Genomic DNA, 24,831 nt, shown 5'->3' with positions numbered 1-24,831 from the left:
TTTCAAGAATTGAAAGCATGGGTTCTGATCTTTTGGAATACCAAAAAAATAGCTATAGAAAAATAGTTAGTACAACAATAGCAGAGCACCAGACGTGCTCAATTTTATTTTATAGTTGATATTATAAAGACGATATTTTACATTTTTCCATAAATTTTGCTTCTTTAAAGCATGTTTGTTAAACAAAGAATTTTATATTATTTAATTAAAATGCTAGCCTACTTGCTCAAAACAACTTCTAATCCTTCATTTGCCTCACTATTGGTTTGTCTTGAGTAGGACATGTTTTTAAAATTGAAGGCTTGAAACAAAATGCTAATGGTTTGTTATGTAAGCTAGTTTCATGTGTGTTTTTAAATTGCAGGTTTAGATTAATTTTGGGTGAGCAATGTTTGACTATTGAAGTTGTTTGTCCTTCTTACTCTAACCAACAAATATTGTCATTTAATCTTATATAGAAAGCACTATAAATTAATTATAGAGAAGAATGGGCAAAGTTACATGTGGCACAATAATTGGTCAATATCTACCAAATCATATTAGGCCTATTGAGTTAGGAATAAAGTGAATGCACTATTTGATGCCTTTTTTTATGCTGATTACAAATATAATAAGCATTTCTATCAGAAATGAAATTTCAGCCCGCTCCCTATATAGGCTATACCTGACCTATCCCTGAATTGGCCTATATAGGGGGGGGGCTGAAATTCATTTCCGATAAAAATGATTATTATATTTGTAATCAGCATAAAAAAAGGCTTCGAATGGTGTATTCACTTTAGTCCTAACTCAATACTATGATTTGGTAGATATTGACCCAATAATTTAGCTAGGATGAAAGTGAATATATCATTTGGTGCCTTTTTTATGCTCTTTCATAATTGAATGATTGCTTCTGTTGCAAATTGCATCCTGAGCCCATAAAGGGGCCCCAAAGGTATTTTATATGAATTATGAAAGAGCAAAAAAAAAACAACAAATGGTGTTTTCACTTTCATTGTAGGTAAATTATATGGTCTACTGAAAAGTTACCATGAAATTTGGGGCCCTTTTAAGGGCTCTTTGGGGCCCTTTTAAGGGCTCAAGATGCAATTTGCAACAGAAGCAATTATTGAATTGTGAAAAAGTATCAAATGATGTATTCACTTTCATCCTAGCTAAATTATTGTGCCACCTGCAAATTTACTGAAGAATGAATAAAGTTATACAGATGACTTTTTGGTTTTCTAATTTAATATTTATGATCCACTAAAATGTCATACAGAAGAAATTATATTACCCCACTGATACATAGAGAAAACAACAAAAAGTCACACAAATGGCTTTTTATAGCCTAGGCCTATATGATTTCATTTATTGAACAGCCTAAATAAAGTCATACAAATGACTTTAATATATCATTTTAATATAAAGCATTATGAATAAAGCCATACAGATAACTTCTTATGCCTCCTGCTATTATAGAGCAAACATAAATAAAGTCTTACAGGTGACTTTCTATACCTCATACTGTTATAGAGCAAACATGAATAAAGTCCTACAGATGACTTTTTATACAACCATTCCAATTATTTAAAGTGTTAAAGTCATACAGATGACTTTATTCAGCATTGATCTGTGCATTCAGCCACCTGTCACTTGTTTTTGTTCACAGTGAAAAAGGCCTCTTCACATTGGGGGGGGGGGGTCATTGTTGACCTCAGCTATTATTTTCAAAAATATATATTAGTAATGATCATCTTTCCTCTGGAAATAGAAATATATAATTACAAACATACAAGGTATAAAAAGTCATTTGTATGACTTTATTCATGTTTGCTCTATTAAAGTATAAATTTTAAGAAGTTATAGGAATTTATATGTGTTTGCTATGTAATATTACAAGGTATAAAATGTCTTCTGTAGTACTTTATTCATGTTTTCTCTATAATGGAGCAATATATAAAAATTAATCTGTATGGTTTTATTTTTGCTTGCTCTAAAACAGCATGAGGTATAAAAAGTCATCTGTATGACTTTATTTATGTTTGCTCTATAAAAGAATGAGACATAAAGTCATCTGTATGACTTTTTTTTATCATTCTCAATAATAGGAGAAAGTATGATATTTTCTTCTGCTTGACTTTATACTGCATTCTATATAAGAGTAAATATTCTATTGCTCAGATATAAAGAAAAAATTTTCTATGATGCCATATGTAGGTAACTTAACAAAATATGAGTTATTATATAATATTTAGGCCTAGTAGGCTAATAAGCTAATATGAGTGATATGCCATATTTTTCCCCCTACATGATCCTTGTCCTATACATAATATTAGCCCCAGGGAAATGGTAAATTTAGGAAAGATTTGACTTATATATTAGCTAAAAGATAGAAAAACTGCTTAATTTAAAAATTTCTTTCTTCTCAAAAAAAACCTTGAACTATTTTTGAGCCCAAAATAAAAGGATTTTTGGGGAACCAGTTCAAGCCAACCAAAAGAAAAAAATCTCACCCTCTTTTGGGCCTTATTATTGAGGAACTCTTGTCCCTAAATAGTTTTCCTACAATAGACTCCTTTGCCCATAGAACTTAGACCTATAGAACTCTCCTCTAGGTATTGAAAAACTTCCTTTGTCCTCCCCTTAAATGTCTGTGAATTGACACCACTGGCTTGAGGGATCCTTAACATTTGAAGCATGTATATTTAAAAAAGTCATGGGAGGGAGGCTGGCTACCCTTCACTCATTTTGACTTAAAAAGTGGCACAATAACTTTCAATTTTCAATCAAAATATCCCCCTCCCAAAATTCTGCAGCCACTTCTTCTATTTGAAGTAGCTATTTGGAAAAAATTATGATATGTTTTCCTTTTGCTATTGGGACAACTGAACTGTTCTCTCTGGTTTTGTTTTGTGTTTAGTTTCTTTTTTAACTTTTTGTTTTCTAGTACTAGTTTTTATTTTTCTTTCCCATGGTAAGCTGTGGCTAGAATACTTTTTGAATTATGCTACAGTATATAATGTTGGTTGAAGTAGACTACATTTAAAATTAATTGACAAAATACCAGGAACTAAGCCACAGCTTGATATATTACGGCCTAATTAAGCAGGGAGGTTAAACACATTGAATTTATTCCAAAGTTAGGGTTATTTTGGATCAGGGTCAGAGGTAGAATAGCCTTTCCCTCTTTTGGGGGAACCCTTCTCCCTCTTTTATTGATCTGTTGAGAAAAATTCTGTCTAAGAAATCTAGCCTCAGTAGCCTAATGATGCGTTCTACATTTCGAAAATTAATCTTCAGCTGCTTTTTTTTTGCTACCAGTTCTTTGTTTAATACAGTATTACCCTTTTCTTTGGGGTTAAACTTATATCTTTTGCAGCCTTCAGCAAGTAATATTTTTTAAATTGTCTTTGTTCAATAGAAGTTTCAGAGAAATCATATTCCTTCAGTGTACTAATAGGTTTTCAGGTGTGAATGGTTGACATAGTATCCATAATGGAACAAATAATTCTGCAATTTTGATGCCATATATGTGCCCCCTGTGCTCGACCTAGATTTTTTTTTTTTTTTGCCCTATCCTTGCTAGACTTTGAAAATACATTTTTAGGGGTATTTTTACTTAAGTATGCCTTTTTGGTAAATTTATTGATAGATCACACAAACGATGAATTCCTCTGTTTTTTACATTTTTTTGTGGATTTACAACACTTGCAGGGTTCTAGGGGTCTGAACAGTGGGTGCCAAAAAAGGGCATGGTAGGGCAAGTGGTTGCCCTTCAATAATTTTGACTGTTAAAGTGACTACTAGCACTTTCATTTTTCAATCAATTTATCCCACTCCTAAGTTTCTGCAGCCACCCCTTCTGTGTGAGGTGTCTAAGTGGAAAAAAATAGTACATTGAACGTATGTTTCTTTTAACTTGGTTCCCAAGTTAAAAGAAAAATCCAGTGGCAAAACACCAAAGACATTCCTGGTATATTACATTTCAATCTATGTTTCTGAAAAATATTTACACAAAACAAGGACACAAAGTTTGAACAGAGTCTAGACCAAAACAAAGTCTGATTAAAAGGATTTCCTCTGGGAATCTTGAAAAAAGAGTATAATAGGCCCTTATGTATGTTGTTTTCTTATTGATTTTTATTTTGGTTTTTGATGTGATTAAGCTTTATCCTATTGTTAAAGAGTCCAATGACAATCCCCAAGTCAAATCTTAGGCTTGTTTTTAAATCTCTTGGTTAAAGTATATAATAGTAACATAATCTAATAATAGTAGTATAATATATAGGCCTGATAGAAATATAATACTATAACAGTAATACGGGTAATATAATAATGTTATGTTTCTATATTTGTCTTATCTTATGATCCATTCTCTTAAGACATTTTGCTTCATAAAACTTCCCAGTATATATTTTTCTATCTTAAGACACATTCATTGTCTCAGATAGGCCTCCTATCAATAAATTTCTTTGATGCCTCTTTGAGGAAAAACAAGGAATATGTTACCCTCCTCAGCCCCCAAAAAAACTTGTGGTGTACTATGAAAAGAAGTATTTGGCAACAGTTTGGATGATTTCTGTCCAAATATGCATTTGGCCACCATAGATTTTCATGAATTGAACTAATATTAAATTAAACTTATTTTTTAAAAATACATTACACCATATAAGCATTTAACAAGTAGCCATCCAAGAAGAAAAAGGCTTTAAAGACAGATGACTAGTCACTACAATAATCAACATATATTAATGAAATTAAAAGAGATAATAAAATCAAAAATTACAAATAAAAACCAATTTTGCCAAAAAAGCAACAACAACATACTATCATCACCAAGGCCGTCTCCAGGGGGGGGGTTAGAGGGTTTGACCCCCCCCCCTCCTTTGAAATATTCATCTGACTCGTAAAAACATAACAAAAATGAATATAAACAAATTTTTTATGTGTTATTTTAGTTTTTTTTTGTGTATAACCTCCCCCCCCCCCCCCCGAAAAAAAAATCCTTGTATTAAAGACCTCCGAGAAAAATACTGGATACAGCCCTGGTCATAGCTGTAGCTTTAGCGGCAACTTTGTAAAGAGCAAGCCACAGTCCATAGTAGTCAAAAGTTTAAAAACAGGTTTTGAATAAAAATGTCCAGGAAAAAAATTGCCATTTGTGACTGATTCAGGAATGGTGACTTATCTCAATCAAGGTTCAAAGTGATAATTTTGTTGCAAAAACAAACTTATAGGAACCTTGAAAGAGCCAAAAATCCTTTTGAAAATAGTTCTGGATCAAAATCAAAAGTTTGCCACTTGAGTCAGTATTGCTGAAAACCCTATTCTGGAAAATTACAATTCCTCACCTTGAACAACAATAAAAATTAATTTTGTATGGCTATTACTGCTGATGTGCCACCTTGCTTTTTTTTTTTTTTTTCACCAGCACTTGTAGAACCATATCACAGAAAGCACATAAAGTGCTCATTTGGATGCTAATTTTTATGTCAATGTCCACCATCACCATCATGAAGTGCCATATGGCATGCCAAAAATGACACTTTTGGACCCATTTTGGAGTGGAAAGACAGAGAAGAATGACAAGGATGCCATCATAATCTTCATTCAACTTTTCCCAGCCTCCTTAATTAGTTTCCTAAATCATCGGCTGTTGAGTAGACCTAGTTCAAGTGGCTAGACTAGTTACAGGAATCCATGATTATTTTCTTTTTTTGGGGGGGGGAGTATTCTAATTTTTCTAATTAGCAAGTTTTTGTTAAATCAGTTTTTTTTTTAATTTTGGTTATGGGGTGTGGTTTGTCCTTTAGTAGGTTTTTGGTACTACTGCAACCATAGAATAATACAAACAGAAGAACAAGAATGTATAAAAGATTGTATTTCCTCACAGATTCTTCTAGATTACTTTCTAATTCAAAAGTCCAAATTAATAAAAGTCTTATGAGCTTTGCACTGCACGAGTCGTCATGAAGCCCGGCATTTTACAATAATTCGTTCTATAAATTTATTCGTGTCATATAGGCTATCACACAGGAAAAGGCCTTCGGTCTTTTTTTAGCTGGATATAGTAAAGGACGAACCCAAGGGAATCAGGCAACAGTGTCCCTCTAATATGACATACCCAGTATAATGTCCTCTTGTATGCTAAGTTGTAGTTTTTCTTTGTCAAAAAACGGATTTCATTTCTAACATTATTTGTCGTTAATTACAAAAGCCCATAAATATGGCTATTTCATTTAAAATGAGCCCTTAAACAGCTCTTTATGATGTTCCAGTGCGTCGCTAGCAACGAGGACAGAAAAACAAGGAAGTAAAAAGAAGACACATTAGTGTTACCCATGCAAAAAAGCGATTCTCCTTGTTGTTCAAGCCAGGGGACTGTAAGTCCTAAATCAATTAATTATTTATATTAATTATTAACCAATTAATTGATAAATTAATTATTAATCAATTAATTATTAGTCAATATGCTATTTACAAAGGATTTCTTAGGATTTGTAAGGATCATTTTTCAATTAATAATATATGATGATTTCTAATTGAATTATTTAGGTCATTGATCAATTAACAGTATATGATGATTTCTAATTGGATTATTAAGGTCATTGTTTTCTTTTTCTGTAAACTGTTTTTCCTATAACGTTTATTTGTTTTCTATACGTTTTCTGTTTCTATAAGCTATATTTCTTTTTCTTTAATTCCAGTTACTGTCCGAAGTTGAATCATGTGAGAAATCCCTTGGACCTGAAAACTTGAAAGGCTCAGAATTATATAGAATTACTCTCAAAGACACTATTTTATTTCCAGAAGGAGGAGGGCAGGTAAGTAATTTCTCTTTAGACAATGGTTTTGATTCAAGAAGGGAAGAAATTTTTCTAAAATCAAAAAGTATTATTTAAACAATAAGCTATTGAATTTTCCATTTTGTTAAAAGATGTCCTTTATTCCCCCTTTTTTTGGTCTCTTTACTCTTTACTTTACTAAAGGATTATTGAGGATTAGCATTTCATTCCCCTTTTTATTGTTCCTTTACTCTTTACTTTACTCTTTGTTTGATTACTCTTTTAGTAGTGAAATTGTAAGAAAAAGGAATGTCTAGTTTAATCGTTTCTTAGCTATAGCTCTATCATAAATAATCATTTTTATTTTCCTTATCAGTCTCCCCTCAATTTTTGTTTTCATGGGGAATATCATGGATTGCATTACTCATGGGGAATGAACATGGGGATCAAACAGTTTGTTTTAACAAATAGTAAGGAGTGACTTGGCCCAATAGTTACCGAAACTCTAAAAAAAGAGAACTTTGATAACGATTAATACATAAAAGTGTTTTTTTAATGCTGATTAAGCTTAATAATATACCAAACAGAACAAATAAGTGTAATGTAAACATATAAAATTAATCAAGTGTAAAAAGTTACATAGTCTGGGAAAATATGCTTGACATTCCAAAAGGGAGGGGGAGGGGACAAAAAGTCAAGTGTTCTTAGTGAAAATCACACCATCAGATCTAGCGTGTAAGAGAACGCTTCTTTAGATGTTTCAAGCTCCTATATACAAAAATCTGGAATATTGTAGTTTTTGCTCGAAGTGTGGTCATGGATTTGCGTTTTTTTTTCCAGGGGTGATTGTATCAAACCAATTGTCCTATAAGATCATGAGAAGGCTCTTTCAAATGGAAATTAAAAGAAATTGGCGTGCCTTTTAAGTGACTAAAAATACTGGAGGGTGAGTAGCTCTCTCCCACGCCCCTTTGTTCCCCAAACATACCCTATCAAAATTTTGAAATAGCCCTTTTGTTCAGCATAGTTGGAAGGTTCAAAAGCTTTACCCTAATGGGTATGACTGAAACCCCACAGCCCCTGGGAACAGGGTTGTAGGTTTTTCAATTTGCCCATTCTTTAAATATAGTATTTGTTTTTGAGAAATATACGAGCATTTTTCGGTGGGAAGGACTTTCCATGAGAAAAATTTCCATGTGGAGGAAAGTTTCCTGGGCGAATTTTCCAGGGTAATTTTATATGGGGGGGATTTTCTAACATTATTTAAAAACGGTCAAGGATTAAAAAAAGAAACAATTTTTATTCAACTGAAAGTAAGAGCAACATTAAACGAACAGAAATTATTTCGTATATGACGAGGGCGGCCCCTGCTTCTTCCCTTCTTATTTATGATAAAGTTTAAATTTGTGTCTCAATTCTTTAAGAACAATTTCTGAAACACAAGGGCCATTGAATTTGAATGAGAAGCATTTGCAAAGAATTTTAAGACTTCCGTGGTAATGGAAGCCTGGTGAATTTTCAAACAATTGCTTTTTCATTTGTTATTCCTGGCGGCCAGTATAATTTTTTCTTGCCTGTCATAAGTTAGCTTTGCTTTCCTTTGTTTTCGAGTGACTGGACTTTTTGCTATACAGACGTGGCTTGCCTCGAGAAAATATCTTTTGTCTTCCAGCTTAACGATCAGTTTAAGAAATGCATCTGATTAGTATCTAATCCTAGCTGACATGCCTCTATTGCATGAATTAAATAAAAAAACAAGTTTTTTTTTAACTGAAAGTAAGGAGTGACATTAAAACTTAAAACGAACAGAAATTATTCCGTATATGAAAGGGGCTGTCCCCTCCTCAACGTTTCGCTTTTTACGCCAAAGTTTTTTTTGTTTAAAAAAAAGTTATGAGAAAGAGTCAAACTTTAGCGTAAGGAGCGAGACGTTGAGGAAGGGACAGCCCCTTTCATATACGGAATACTTTCTGTTCGTTTTAAGTTTGAACGTTGTTCCTTACTTTCAGTTAAAAAGACTTGTTTTTTTATTTAATTTTGAACGTTTTTGAATTAATGCAGGTTTTGATTTTGGCTCACCGTGGATCGATAATTAAAACAAAATTTGCATATTAATTTTACTTTTATTTGGTTAAATGGCTTTCTCGAACGTTTATTTAATTTTATTTACGAACGTTTTTATTAGTAATAAATATACGTAACTTGCGAATTAACATACGTAACGAACTTCTATATTCATATATTTTTAATACGTATATTAGGGGGTTCGCCCCCTAGTCAATGCCTCGCTCTTTACGCTAAAGTTCGAATTTTGTTCAATTCTTTCAAAATGACCCCTTAATCACAAAGGCCGTTAATTAGAATAAATAGCTCTTATGAAAGTGCTAAAAAAATCTTTGGCTTAAAGACCGAGGTATTGACTAGGAGGTGAACCCAATTATATACGTAATAATTTCTGTTCGTTTTAAGTTTTGATGTTGCTCCTTACTTTCAGTTGAATTTTTTTTTTTTAATTCCTGATCATTTTTTAAATAATGCTGGGAAATCCGGTGCCCCCTTCATAGCAATGTCCCTTTCCCCATTAAAACTTCCTCCATGGAAAGATACTCCCACATAACCCCCGACCCACCCCCCCCCACTACCAGGAAAAATCCCTCCTGAAAACGTCTGTATACTTCCCAATAACAAATACTGTATGTAAACATTGGGTAAAGTTCATAACTTTCAGCCTCCTCCGGGGACTTTGGGGGATTAAGCTATCTTAAAAGACATAGTTATTATATTTTCGACCATGTTGAACAAAGTGGCTATCTCAACATTTTTGTCAGGTGACTTTGGGAAAAAAGAGCGTGGGAGGGGGCCTAGCTACCCTCCATTTTTTGTGGTCACTTAAAAAGGGCACTATAACTTTTAATTTCCGTTTGAATGAGCCCTCTCACAATATTCTAGGACCACTGGGTCGATACTATTACACCTGGAAAAAAAAAAAAAAAAAAAATAAACACGCATCCTTGATCTTTCTTTTGGAAAAAAAAAATACAAAATTCCACATTTTTGCAGATAGGAGCTTGAAACCTCTACAGTAGGGTCCTCTGATACATTGAATCTGATGGGGTGATTTTCATTAAGATTCTATAACTTTTAGGGGGTGTTTCCCCCTTTTTTGAAAATAAGGCAAATTTTCTCTGGCGCGTAACTTTTGATGGGTAGGACCAAACTGATGAAGCTTATATATTTGAAATCAGCACTAAAATCTGATTCTTTTGATGTATCTATTGGTATCAAAATTCCGTTCTTTAGAGTTTCGGTCTCTATTGAGCCGAGTCGTTCCTTACTTAAAGTTCGTTACCACGAACTGTTTGATTTTGTTTCTTCGGCCATCTTTACATTTTGTGAACTAGGAACTACCTCTTCCTAATTATGTGACGGGATTCTGAAATTCCCGAACAAAAGTAGAATTTTCTTCTATCCCTTAGAATATTAAAAACCTTAAAATATCCCTTAGAGTATCTAAAATCCTTAGTATATTAGAATATTCTAAAATCCCTTCTTTTCTTCCGTCTTTTTATTTGTCTAACTTTACCTTTGGCTACTCAATTTTAATTTTAGGGAGAATTTGTAGGGGGGGGGTAAATGTCTAAGAGGGTAATTTTGCATTAGGAAACTGACCGCTTGGGGATTCAATGTGGGAGGGGGGAGAGAATCAGTCGGACTCCATATTTTTTTTTTTTTCTAGTTGGTTTTTTAGTACGAAAGAATTAATTAATTAAACAGTATCGGCTGAAGATTTGTGGAATTTAGTGTAGGCTACGCAATGCTTTTTATTTGTGTCATTATGAATGATAAATATAAAATATAAATAAAACCGGCATTGTTGATTCAGTTGGACCTGAGGTAAAACAGGCACCAGCTAAAACCTTTTCTGTTCATTTATAGGATGTGGTAAGGCTGTTTAAGTCAGTCATTCCAAATCCAGTGACAAATTACAGTGCTTTCTAAAGTTTTGGGAACAGAAAGATTAACATCTCCTAAATTTTTAATTCTTGATTTTTATCTGTAGTTTGGAATTTCCAGTTTCCCATTTCTCAATGTGCTCCTCTGTGAGCTGAGTTTAATGAAACTTAAATTCACTTTTAAGCCTCAAGTTTTGTCCTATATAGGGATAAATGACCAAAAATGTTAAAACATGCTATTTTCTGTATTTAACCTTCATATTTAATCAGTTGATGAAATAAAACAGTTCATGGTAACGAACTGTAAGTAAGCAGTGACGCGATTCAATAGTAGCTGAAACTCCACGAATGGAATTTTCATATCAATAGATATGTCAGAAGAATTGACTTATTATGCTGATTTCAAATATACAAGACTCACTAAACTTTGTGTTATCCATCAAAGGCTACGAGCCTGAGAAAATTTGTATGATTTTTGAAATTTGGGAGATAAACCCCCTAAAAGTTAAAGAATCTTAACGAAAAACACACCGTCAGATTCAGCGTATTAGAGAATCTGACTTGAGGTTTCAAGCTCCTATCCGCAAAAATGCGGAATTTTGTATTATTTACCAGAAGAAAGATCACGTGTTGAAAGCGTGAAAGAAAGAAAGCATGTTTTTTCAGGGCTGATCGTCTTGAACCAATGGTCCTAGAACATCGGAAGGGGACTCTTTCGAACGGAAATTAAAAGTTCTAGTTCCTTTTGTAAGTGACCAAAATTGGAGGACAAGTAACCCTCCTCCCAAGCCCCTTTTTACCCAAAGTCGTCCAATCAAAATTTTGAGATAACAAATTTGTTCAGCATAGTTGAAAAGTCCAGTAATTATGTCTTTGGGTATAACATACCCCCCCCCCCCCCCCCCGGACCCTTGGGAAATGTCTGTGTAATGAAATTTGTCCATTATTTACGTGTAGTATTTTTTGTTGGGAAGTAAACAGACATTTTTCGGGGGGGGGAGGTGAATTTTCTGCTGGGGGGATTTTTCACGAGAGAATTTTCCATGGTGAGGGAAGTTTCCGGGAAATGAGCTTACCAGGGGAAATTTTACACTGGAAGAATTTGTAAGAATTCCGTGCGAAATTCGTTTTTATTTGTCTTACTTTCTCTTTGCCGACTCAAAATTATAAGCGGAGTTATTAAGGGGAATTGTCCTAGGAAAGTTTCCCGGGTTGGAATTGTCTAGAGTATCTTTCCATAGAGGGAGGATTCTACACGGGAGAAATTCTCCATGGGTGAGTTTTCGTGGGATAAATTCTCAAGGGAAAATTTTCTGCTGGAGCAACTTTCTACTAGGGGCCGGGGAGGGGGGGTTGCGGAAAAAATTTTCATGGAGGAGGGGATTTCTGGCATGATTTCAAAAACAATCAGAAATTAATTTTTTTAAACTGAAGGTGGGCTAAGTGAAAATTTCCACTCGGAATCGTCTGCAAGAAATTTTTCGGGGGGGGGGGGGTCTCAGAAATAATGGAATTGTCTGGGGGAAAGTTTCCTGGCAGGGTGGGGGGGGGTATTTTACGTGGGAAGGACTTTCCATGAAGGAATTTTCCGTGAGGGGGGGGGAATTGTCCACTGAAGGGGAGCTTAGTGATGAAAGTTTCTCACATGTGAAACTTTATTGATATTTTTAGGAATAAAGCTTGTGATGAATCATAGAATTTTTTTGTTACTTTGGCATTTCTTTCGGATACCCAAGCCACCAGTATGACAGGACTAGTTTTTATTAGTAGTAGTATTCGGGGCACCGCACATTGACTTAGAAAATGAACATGTTTATTGTTAATCAGAAAACTAAAATTAAAATAAAATAGTGAATAAAATGATCTCTAAAGTCTATGTTTTAAATTAAATATTTAATATTTTTGTTCCTTTATGGCTTCACTTTTAACTCGATTGAATTTCAGCCAGAAGATCATGGGTTCGTTGATGATATAAGCGTTGTTCATGTTCGACGGGAGAATGGGATTGTTGCACACTATACTCCGAGTCCATTGGTTGTGGGAAAAGAGGTTACAATTAAAGTAGATTGGGAAAGACGATTTGATCACATGCAACAACATTCAGGTAACTACGCGTATCACTCACGTTTCTGATTTGTAGCGTCTTGAACCCCTTTTGGCTGTTTTTCTTGTCTTTTCTTTTTTAAAGCTGGGTACGATTTATAGGTTAAGTTTTCAGCCATTCAAAGAAACAAATCAAACCGACAAGCTTTAAAGTAAAAAAAGAGAAGAAATAAAAATGCAGAACAGAAACCAACTATCGTTTGTTAAACCATAATCTAAATATCCTTTGTTAAACCATAATCCAGATATCCTTTGTTAAACCTAAATATCCTTTGTTAAACCAAATGTTAGAAGAAGCCAAATTGTTCCAAAAATGACTTTTGCTGGTTTTATCATGTGTATTTTTTCGAATGTCCCATGCAAAATTTTTGGTTAATCTGAAAACTTTTAAGCTTTTTTTGCAGACAATATGTTGCACTGGGACCTATAGCGAACCCCTTAGTGTCAGAGTCAGGGGTAAAGTATTTGTTATATTGATTCAAAGACATTCCAGATATTTGTTTCATTATAAAGTATCCAGGACAGTGGAAATGAAATCTGATTATTTGAATTAGTTAAGTGGAAACTTGCACAACTATATATTTTGTAACAGGAATGGAAAAATTTGGAATTCAATTTCTAATGAAAAAAAAAACATATGAAGTTATGTAGTTTGGTAGTAGCGGACGTAGAATTTAAAACCTAGAAACGTAGATGAAAAATCAGCAAAAAGTAAGCCAAAAGTATATGACACCAAAATTCCTAAGGAGCTGTAGCTTTTCTTTGAAGGAACAGCTATATTTGGGAACCAACAGGCAGTAGCGGATTCAGGTGGGGGGGGGTCGCCCCCCCCCCCTGGCTTAGGCAAAACGTTCTATCATTAGAGTTTGTATGACTTGGTTGCGATATCAACGCTAGATAATTTCGGAGACCACAATGCCTTTCCATGACGATAAATAAAAGTTCAAATAGGGGTAAAATCCTTTTGATAGACAATGATGATGGTAACAGTGATAGAAATTCACAAAAATACCAGATATCTCGGTCACATATACAGTGACCGTCATCAGTAGTAAAACTCTTAATCAGTAGTTTTACTACTGATGACGGTCACTGTATATGTGACCGAAATATCTGGTATTTTTGTTAATTTCTATCACTGTTATCATCGTCACTGTCTATTAAAAAGGATTTTATCCCTATTTGAACTTTTATTTATCGATATCAACGCTTGGATCAACGCATCTTTGAAAAGGATTTGACGACACTTGGTCTGTCTGCCTTAAGTCTTTAGGGAATTGTCTAGAGTGTTTGGTGTCACCCGAGCTTACAAGGCATTGTGTAACTTGTCATCTCGTAAATCGTCGAAGCTTCAAAAAGTATGCGTGTCAAAATGTTTCCTATTCAATAACTATGCAAAAACCTTGAAATGACTCCAATAACACATACGCCTTAGGGATAGTCGACATTCTAGAAGGGTTCAAAAAGTATACAATTTTTGGATACTATTAACCAGTTGTGATGTCGAAGCGAAAGCAGATAACTCTCGACAACTTTTTTGGTTCGAAAGCTGAAGTTAGGTGAGTGGACACCGTAAGTAAAGATAGAAACAATGAGAGTTTCAGTGTTAGTAGTGATTCCAGCGCTTTGACTAATAGTGAGATTGTGCATGATTCGTTAGCACCAATTGAAGAGTGTAGCCCCAAGCCTAACACAAACATCGAAAATATAAGCACTTTCTGCGAAAATGATATCGGAACCTATATTGATAGAATTGAAAAACTGGATGATCGTACGCGATATCAATTGCTTCACTACCCGTGGATTCCGCCTTCTAACTACAGCTTCCCTTATTCAGTTCTCAAGAAGCAGGGCAGGAACGTAAGATTTCTCAATCGTACTCGCTTGGAATAATTTCATTGGCTAGTACTTTCAAATAAGATAAAGGGCTTATTCTGTAAATATTGTGTTTTGTTTAACGTTCGAGGGTTTGGAGGCTCCAATCAATTGCAAAAGTTGGTAAAGAAGCCCTTCGTGACTTTTGCTAAGCTAACTTGAAAAGACGGTGACTTGGGGTCTCATGAAAAGAATCAGTATTACTGCAACTAAGTTGACACAGGCAAACATTTCCTTCTAAAATATGATAACCCTGTAACCAACATTTTAAGCATTGTAAACGAACAACGTAGCCAACAAGTGCAGGAAAACAGAGCGACATTGAAGCCAATTGTAGAACCGAATGTTTTCTTGGGTCGACAGAACATTGCTCTTCGTGGCCATATAGATGATGGATAATTATTGGTAGAAAAGGACCTATTGACAAACGAAGGCAACTTTCGAGACCTTTTAAGGTACCGTTTAAATAGTGGTGACATCTCTTTAAAACAACATTTGGAAAGCTCAGGTGCAAATTCTACTTATATAAGCAAAACCACACAGAATGAATTAATTGAATTTTGTGCCAAAGCTATTTTTAAAGAAATTCTTGCGCGAGTTCATTCTGCCAAGTTTTAAAGTGTGGTTGTTGATGAAACAACGGTTGTGTCACACAAGTCAGAATTGAGTATTGTCCTTTACAATTGTCCTCCTATATTTATTGTCCTCCTACAATTGAGTACCTGAGTATTGTCCTTTGCTACAATTACAATTGCACAAGAGGTGAAGATTTCGTTGGTTTTTTAGACCTACACGAAACATGTTACTCAGACAGCATTGGAAACTTCGAACCGACCATTAAAGGGGAAATGCTTGGAAATGGTGTGTTGGATTTTCTTCCATCTCTTGGGCTAGACTTGGAAAATTGTGTGGGCATAGGCACTGATGGATGTGCTATGATGGTTTCAGAACATTGTGGTGCTGTAAAAGAAATTCAGAAGGTAGCAAAGAATGCCCTGTGTTGCCTTTGTTTCAACCATGCTCTAAATCTTTACATGTCAAAAACTTCTTCTGTCCAGAGTGTTAGAAACTCTATCGGAGTAATAAAAGAATAGTTGCTTTTTTGGTGCTTTTGCTAAGTGCAATTATGTTTTAACCAGAGTAATGAAAGCACAGCTAACTGGCATGTGTGAAACGCGCTGGATCGAAAGGCACGATTCTTTAATACAGTTTTTGGTAGAACTCCCTAAGATAGTGGAAGCTTTTGAGATCATCAGCGGCTGGGCAGAATGTACAACTGGAGCAAAAGCATAAACCTTGTTGACTGCTGTCACATCCTTTGACCTGACAGTAACCATTTACTCTCCTAGTAACATATCTGGACTGATTTTGCCGCTCAGTTGGCTATTTCAGGCGAAGAGGTTAGATCTCGCATCTACAACTAGAAATCTCAATGACCTTCTTACCCAGCTGCAAGTCAAGCTTCGGGAGAGTGAAAGCGAGTTTAAAAACACATTTGACGAGGTAACTAAAGTGGCAACAGAGCTAGCTTTTGAAATAACAGTCCGAAGGATAGCGAAAAAGCAAACGAATCGAATTAATGTACCATTCAGTTCATGCGTGGAATATTATAGACGGTCAGTTTTTATTCCCCTGTTGGACACAGTCATTTCGGAATTAGATGGCCTTTTTTCCGTTGAAACGCTTGACACTTTTAAGCTCAGTATTTTTTTTTTTTACCAATAAATTGTGTGGAAACGAACAAACAACAATTCGTATCCCGACGTATCAGAGCGATACTGGTTAATAATGGGTTTCCCCTCCCAATCGGTTTGTAAATCTGCCCTGGCCGGAGAAGCGACAATATGGAAAACTCGGTGGCCTCGTCTGAGAGAAAGCAATGTAGGCACAGGTAGAATACCTGGAACACTAGGGGAAACTTTACAGAAACAGATTTGCGATGCTGATATTTTCCCGAATATTTCAGCGCTCTTGCAGATTTTCATGACCCTACCTGTCAGTGTGGCATCTGCTGAGCGAAGTTTTTCTACCTTGAGAAGATTGAAAACATGGCTAAGAAATAAAATGACAGAGGAAAGACTCACCGGACCTGCCATTCTTCATGTTCACCATGATATTGTCGTAAGTGTTGAAAGTGTTATTGATAGATTTGCTAATAGTGGAAATAGGAGGCGAGAATTTGCAAAATAATACTGATAGTGTTTCTGTGACTGAAGTTTGTGGATAGCTTTACAGGACCGACAGCTTTACAGAACCGACAGCTAGATGACGGATAGAAGCAGAGGCATGCAACTTTCAATATCAGTAAGGTACGTTAGGCTTAATTTAGAATGGGAATTTTTCGCAACGACTCGCCCCCTCCCTTCCCAAAGTCCTGGATCCGCTACTGCCATCAGGTTGTTAGACCTTGAATCTTTACGGAGAAAAAGCGTTGTCAAATTTAACTAGTTTTTTTCGCTTACTTTTTTTCCCCACGCTTGAATGTGATAACACTGACGTGATACTGCCCTAATATCTCATGATTTTGAACCAGCCAAAAGAAAATCTGAGAAAATCACAGGTTTAGACATGAATAAACCCAAGGCGGGTACAACAAGACAGCACTAACATTTGGACAGCGCCAAGTTTAAAAAGTAGAAACGTGGGTAAAAAATCAGCAAAAGAATGAGCCAAAACCATGTGGCACCAAAATACTAAAGGTTTAGCTTTTCTTTAAGGATGTAGCTTTCTTCGGCATTCAACAGGTTGCTATTGTTAGAATTTTTACGGTTAACGAACCTTTACAAATTAAACTAGTTGTTTTCGCTTACTTTTTTCCATGCTTCAATGTGGAAACACCGGCGTGATACTGCCCTAAGAATCTCGCAATTTTGAACCAACCAAAAGAAAACTTTGAAACTCATAGGTTCCAGGAATGAACAGACCAAAGATGAGTCCACCTGGACAGTACTAGCATCTTCAGAAAACCGTCAGATTTCAAATTGAAAAGGTTTACTTTCATTTTAGTCTTTTGGTCTCTTTCTTCCTTCATTTCAATAAACAGCGCGTAGTAAAATTGAAAATTTTTAGGAAGATGCCGATTAGTCAATTGCATACTCCTGTCCCTTGAGTGCTGATTTTGAAAATTGGTAACAAGTGTGCAGTATAGTTTGTCTCTGGCGTTTGAATTATACTTACCCCTGTTTTATCGGAACTCAAACAAAATCAAGCCGGCACTGAAAATCTTTTCCTCTTGTGACTTAATGTCTGTATGTGCAGCTCTTCAAATGAGGGACTATCGGGTTATTATCTTGCAATACTACAGATCACTGTGATTTGCCCTTCTTGTGTGTATTATGCTTAGCCTTGTTTTGGTGAGACTCCAACAAAGTCAGACTAGTTGGGGATTTAGTTATCATAGTTATCATATTAGCCTACATATATCTGGCATTTTAATTTAAAAAATCCATAAAAAATTACACCCCCCTTAATTTTGAAAAATACTTTTTTTGTATCTCGGTTTTAAAAAAAGATGTAAGGAATCCTAGTTAGATATAAAATGGATAAAGAACAAGTTTTCCAGCTAAAAATAAGGAGCAACATTAAATTTGAAACGAGCAGAAACTACTCCGTATATGAGGGTAGATGCCCCTTCCGCAACCCTCGCTCTTTACACTAAAGACTTAAGTTCTTCAAAAACGCTTTTCATTTAAGTCCAACGGCCCTTTTTGCCCCTCAAAGAAATTTTGGCAGGTGTAACTAATCCCGACCATTGGTTTGGTAGTGAGGTCAGTGTTGTTAATTATAGTGTTCTACGTATATTCCATGGAGTGAAATTAAGATTTTGTATACCAAGGTATGGTCCATCTATATTTTGCTCTTGATATTGAGGTTGCCAAAAGCATAGCCAGACGGTTGCTTTAAGCTGAAAGAAAACAGCAAAGGAAAATACTAAAAGGGCTCAGTTAAGTTTTCACTTTACAAAAATGCAGAATTGGAGATGGTGTTTCATAATTTGACAGTTTTCCTAAATTATTTTGTGAAGTTTATGACGATTGATTTTCTTTTAGCGCAGCATTTGATAACTGCTATTGCCGAGCAAGACTTTAATATGGCAACCACTTCTTGGTGGCTGGGGGAAACTTATTCTTTTATTGAACTGGATATTGGTAAGTCTTTCAGGTAATTCAGGAGAGAGAGAGAGAGAGAGTGATTGCCGAATGCCTGCCTGCCTGCAGTGGCGTCGTTGAAGGGGGGAAGGGGGTTGTTGCGCCTCAAATAGTTTGCAAAAACTCTAATTTATTAAGTAGCTATAAAACTGCTGCTTGTTTTAAGTGTCAAGTTTGCTCTTTACTTTGAGCAGATAATTCTTTTAATTAATCCATGCTTATTTTTAACATAAAAAAACAGGAAAATGAGGGTTCATTACACTTCATAATATGTTCCACATTAATATTTTTCCAAATATTCTGCCTTTGAAACCTCCCTTATCATCAAGTAGAAATGTAAGCCTAGTTAATGGCAAAATGAAAAATGTTCTATGCTTCCTGTTTCGCCACTTTTGTCCAGGTTAATTTTTTTCCAGATATTTAAAGTGCTTTTACTCCTTAAAATCTAGCAATTCAAGATTAGATTTTCTTGTTTTAAAACTTAAATAGAAGTGAATACACCCTCTACATCTCGAAATAGGAGAGAAATGGAATCATTGAAGAATAAGAAGGTAGATATACAATGAATATAATTTCCTCAAAGAAAAGTAAGTCATTGAAAAAGAAATCAAGACTTAGTGCTTTTTATAATGATATTCGTCCTATAATTAAATAGGTCAAATCGGTTATAGTGGAATTTAGCAGAGGGAGATCCGCTCCAGGAATCGTTTAACTGCTTTAATTTTATACTCCCAATATTTAAATAAAAACTCCAATTTAGCCCCAAAGTCTCTTATTTTTAATTGAAACGCCTTGTGAGTGCTGGTAACGTCCTATTCTTAATGTTCCAGATTCACATACGAACCCATGAATGTAGAATTGCCTCTATTTATAATTAAATAAAAAAAACAAGTTTTTTTAACTGAAAGTAAGGAACGACGTTAAAACTTAAAACGAACAGAAATTATTCCGTATATGAAGGGGGCTGTCCCCTCCTCAACGCCTCGCTCTTTACGCTAAAGTTTTTTTATTGTTTAAAAAAATAGAGTTGTGAGAAAGTCAAACTTTAGCGTAAAGAGCGAGGCGTTGAGGAGGGGACAGCCCCCTTCATATACGGAATAATTTCTGTTCGTTTTAAGTTTTAACGTCGTTCCTTACTTTCAGTTAAAAAACTTGTTTTTTTTATTTAATTTTTGAACGTTTTTGAATTAATGCAGGTTTTGATTTTGGCTCACCGTACATGAATAATTAAAACAAAATTTCATATTATTTGGTTAAATGACTTTCTCGAAACTTGTTTAATTTTATTTACGAACGTTTTTATTAGTAATAAATATACGTAACTTAGAATTAACTTACGTAACGAACTTCTATATCCATAAATTTTTAACACGTATATTAGGGGGTTCGCCCCCTAGTCAATACCCTGCTCTTTAAACTATAGTTCGAATTTTTTTTTCCAGTTCTTTAAAAATGACCTCTTAATCACAGTCAGTTGATCAGTTGAAAAACTTGTTTTTTTTTATTTAATTCCTGATCTTTTTCTTTAATAATGCTGGGAAATCCGGCGCCCCCTGCCTAGCAATGTCCCGTCCCCCCTGGAAGCTTCCTTCGTGGAAAGTACCGTCCAGCGCGCCCCCGACCCTCTCCTTCCCCAACCTACCAGAAAAAATCTCCTCTGAAAAAGTCTGTATACGTCCCAATAACCAATACTATATGTTAACATTGAGTAAAGTTCATAACTTTCAGCCCTCCCCCTGGGGACTTTGGGGGATCAAGTCATCCTAAAAGACATTTTTATCATATTTTCGACCATGCTGAACAAAATGGCTATCTCAAAATTTTGATCGGCTGACTTTGGGAAAAAAATAAGCGTGGGAGGGGGCCTTGTTGCCCTCCATTTTTTTTGGTAAATTAAAATGGTAACTTGGATTTCCGTTCCAATGACCCATCCCACTATTTTCTAGGACCACTGGGTCGATACTATAACACCTGGGAAAAAAAAAAAAAAAAAAAAAAAAAAAACACACACAAATAAAAACGCAACCGTGATATTTATTATGGCAAAAAATGAAAAATTCAACATTTTTTTATATAGGAGATTGAAACCACTAAAGTAGGGTTCTCTGATACGCTGAATATGATGGTGTGATTTTCATTAAGATTCTATTAATATTAGGGGGTATTTCCCCCTATTTTTGAAAATAAGCCACATTTTCTCAGGCTCGTAACTTTTGATGGGTAGCACTAAACTTGATAAAAGTTATATATTTGAAATCAGCATTGAAATCTGATTCTTTTGATATATCTATTGGTATCAAAAACCCGTTTTCTAGAGTTTCGGTTACCATTGAGCCGGGTCGCTCCTTACTTACAGTTCGTTACCACGAACTGTTTGATATGATGCTGACTTCTTGCTATTTTCACTTTTCTAAATATTAATTTTAACGAGCTAAAAAAAAGTATTGACATAAATGTGCTAAGAATTGAGACTGAAATTAGTTGCATTTCACACAACAACAGCGCTACTTGTGGGACATTTATTTCTTTATCAGCATGCTATACGGAGTGTCTGCTGAGAATAGAATAAAGTGAATTTAAACAAAATACGTATATTTTTCTCACAATTTAGAAATTTTGAGTACGTATAAGCGGTACTAACCCATTCTCTTTTTATTGTTATCGGTTTTATAATGCTGCACTTGGAGACCGAATTTTACTTGTGAAGGGAATTACAGACATAAAAGCGATATTCAGTGAACCTCCCCCATGCCCTGATTTACACAAGAAAAACTTTTACGCAACTTATATAAAATTCGCTTTTTAACAAAGATGCAAAGGGGAAGGTAATTTTCAAACTCTAGGAGTCATTTTTCCCTTTCCTTTGGCATCCCTGACAATTTATAATTAACTTAGGGTTTCTGCCGCAATGATGCCAAGAGTTGTTCAGTTTTCTAGATATTCGTTGTCAAACAATGCCCAACGGATGAGTTAATAATTCTAACTTTATTTCTCGAATAATTTCAAATTTGAAGTACGGTTCCTATTTAAATGTGGAGAATATGTTACTATATAATGTTACACAATCTGTGGTAATACTTTGACTTATCCCGTTTCTTTACTTACACAGCGCTATTGCGCTGCGTATGATTTTTTTGGGGGATTTATTTGGCCTGCTGATATCAAAATTGTTTATTAATATAAATAAGTAAACCCACAAACAAATCAATTTAATAAAAAATCATAAATAATATTTCAATAAATCACGTATATTATAAGTTTAGTACAATAAATTAAATCATACAGAGTTAAAATCCATTCAAAATTACGAGCAAATGAGTAGCAGCGATACCGGGGCTACAAGAATAGAGCTTGGTTCAATTATGAGATTGAGCATCCTCTGCTGGGCGTGGGGTTTGGGAAAGTGAAGGTGGGATATGTGCTGCAGCATTAGTGGCGAATCTGGCTGAAAACAGCCGGGTGTATACGACATTTATCTTCGCCCACTCCAAAGCTTTTTTACGCTATACTACTGTCGTCTGCAGCAGCTTATTGCTGACAATTTTAGTAAAAGACAAGCACCAGCACTTATATTAATGATTGTTTAATTTGTTATTATTGCTTATAATGCATTGCGTAATGTTTTAAATTTACCAAGTAGCATGTTCGTCAAATAGTTACTTTTTTTCACTATCGCTTGCATAGCACCTACTCTAATAGCACTTCCTCTTGCCCCTCCCCCCCACTAAAAATACTGTAGCTACGCCCCTGCCTGCCTATAGCCTGACGGGACTGTTTGTGGCAATATTTTTGGCAAAAAAAGGTAACCATTTGACCACCACATTTGCAATAAGTTATTTCTGATTAAATAATAATTAAAGAGTATTAGTGTTTCATCAAGCTAATCTTAGCCTTAATTTACCAAAAACCTGGAATTTTCTTGTTTTCCTGGAATTTCCTGGAAATGGTGGATTTTCTTCCCATGCTTCTTCTTCTTCTATTAATTTCCTCTTCATGGTTCTTAAACATGTTGAATTTTGAGGCTTAACAGAAGGGTGAGGGACATTTGGGGTAATCTCTCTCTGTCTGTCAGTTTTTCTGTCTCTCTTTCTCTTTTCTTTCTCTTTCTATTTCCTACTCCTTTTATTTTTCTCATATGTTTTTCTCTGCCCCGCTCCATCTCTGTCGCTTTCAGTCACTCTCTCTCTCTCTTTCGTTCTCACTCTTTCTTGTTATTATTTCCCAGACTCTAATTTTTAAATTATTATCATAGACTTGGAGGGCTACAAATTGAATAAATATCGTGAGTAAGGGTGGGGGGAGGGGCTGTAAAGTTTTTTTTTATCTAAAAAGAATGAAGGTGGAAAAAAGGATATTTTCTAGATCTAAGGGAAGGGGACACAATTTTTTCAGTGAACTACCAAGGAAATGTATTTCTCAGAAACTAAGGTGGCTAATAGAAGCTCTGGGGATGGGTGATAGCCCCCTCCTCTTGGTTGGTCAAATGAAGGGCACTTTTCTATAAAATTTGGTAATATGAAATTGTGTTCATTTTAGGCTCCCCCAGACGAACAAATCTTTTTTTTACTATAAATTCATTTCTTGTCGTTTAAGATTAGTTTTTTTTTAAGTAAAGTTTGAAAAAAGGTTTCTGGAAAAAATAATATATTGTTTTTTTTTCTGGAAATCTTACAAGGTAATTGAGCTAGGTGTATGTATTTCTTTGGGATTGGATCTACGTCGGGTCAAAAAAGGTTTTTAAGCCCCTAAATCTACCCTTTCCTTGCTTATAAGGCCTAAAGATTTGGTATTTTTTTCTACCACGTTTTTTTACGCTTGCCTTAGTGTCTCCCCTTTGATTAAAGGTGAATCCCTATGCCACAAATAAAAAAATGTTGCATAACTCAAAATTATTTATGAAGAGGTGTTGGGGACGATTTAAAAAGGTTATATGAGCCCTAAATACGTTCTGAGACGTGACGTACTAAAAAGCGAAGAAAGATAAAAAAAAATTAAGAAAAAAAAATTGAAAAAATTTTCATTTAATATTTCATTTGTGTTTTATTGCTTCAGTCACTTTTTCTTCGTCTGTATTTTTTTTATAATGGTTTTTATTTAAAAGAAAGTGGCCCAACGAATCCCTGAAACTTTTAGTTTTTCTCTGTACTACCAAATAGATATGGCATGTCTCAAAATTATTAACGAAGAGCTGTTGGGGATGACACAAAATGGTGACATGTGCCCGAACACGTTCTGAGACATGATCTGAAAAAAAAACGACATACGGAAAAATATTAAGAAAAAAAAGCAAAAAACTCTTCCTTGAATCTTTCATTTGTATTTTCTTTCTTCAGTCACTTTTCTGCGTCAGAATAGGTTACTTTCAAAGGTCATTTTTTGTTTCTTTTATGGCGTATATATGAATATCTTTTTCTTTTTTGGGGGCTTTAAGGACGGCTTAGTGGAGGTCTTTTCCGAAATATCCGTCTTTTTTTTTGTTTTATTCATTGGCTGAAAATTATCTTCCTGGAATTTTTAAAAACATTTTTGTTTAAAAGAATATGATCCAACGACTCTTTAGAAATATTTATGATTTTTTAAAATGGACTCTACATTATAGTTAAAATATAGTTGTATCCCTCTTCCAGATTTCAACAGTTTTGAAGAAAAGTTTCTTAAACTTTTGGAGGAAAGGGTTAATGAACTTATTCTTCAGGGTGCAAAGGTTGAAGTCACTGTTTATGAAGAGGGTGATAAGAAACCAGAGGAAGCTCGTACTCGGGGTCTCCCAGATAATCATAGTGGACCAATACGGGTTATAACTATAGATGGCGTTGACACTAATATGTGCTGTGGAACACACGTAAATAACTTGTTGCATTTGCAGGTATGACTTAACTTTATGCAGGTATGACCTAATTTCAGCAGCTATGACTTAATTTACGTAAATTTCTAGTCTATGCAAGAGCTAAAATCTACTAAACTGTGTAAAATGCCCTTTAT

The 24,831-nt window shown here is 34.9% G+C and overlaps 1 protein-coding gene across 3 annotated transcripts in view; it reads left to right on the top strand.

The window, feature by feature from the left end:
• LOC148956050 (alanyl-tRNA editing protein Aarsd1-B) overlaps positions 1 to 24,831 on the top strand; it is a 49,252-nt gene continuing 24,421 nt past the window's right edge. For all 3 annotated transcript variants that reach the window (XR_016142182.1, XR_016142181.1, XM_089093808.1), the window contains exons 1-5: positions 1 to 65; positions 6,693 to 6,809; positions 12,668 to 12,827; positions 18,751 to 18,849; positions 24,477 to 24,715. Coding sequence is in view for 1 of the 3 variants with exons in the window: in XM_089093808.1 (XP_088949934.1) it covers positions 18 to 65; positions 6,693 to 6,809; positions 12,668 to 12,827; positions 18,751 to 18,849; positions 24,477 to 24,715 (663 nt within the window). In the remaining 2 variants the exon portion in view is untranslated. The remainder of the gene's footprint in view (positions 66 to 6,692; positions 6,810 to 12,667; positions 12,828 to 18,750; positions 18,850 to 24,476; positions 24,716 to 24,831) is intronic.

The sequence above is a fragment of the Artemia sp. Qi Xiang Cuo genome, chromosome 1 (assembly GCF_049724085.1).
Source record: "Artemia sp. Qi Xiang Cuo chromosome 1, ASM4972408v1, whole genome shotgun sequence".
NCBI lineage: Eukaryota > Metazoa > Arthropoda > Branchiopoda > Anostraca > Artemiidae > Artemia > Artemia sp. Qi Xiang Cuo.
Note: the sequence above shows the minus strand (reverse complement) of the source record. Positions and strands in the feature narration are given on the sequence as shown.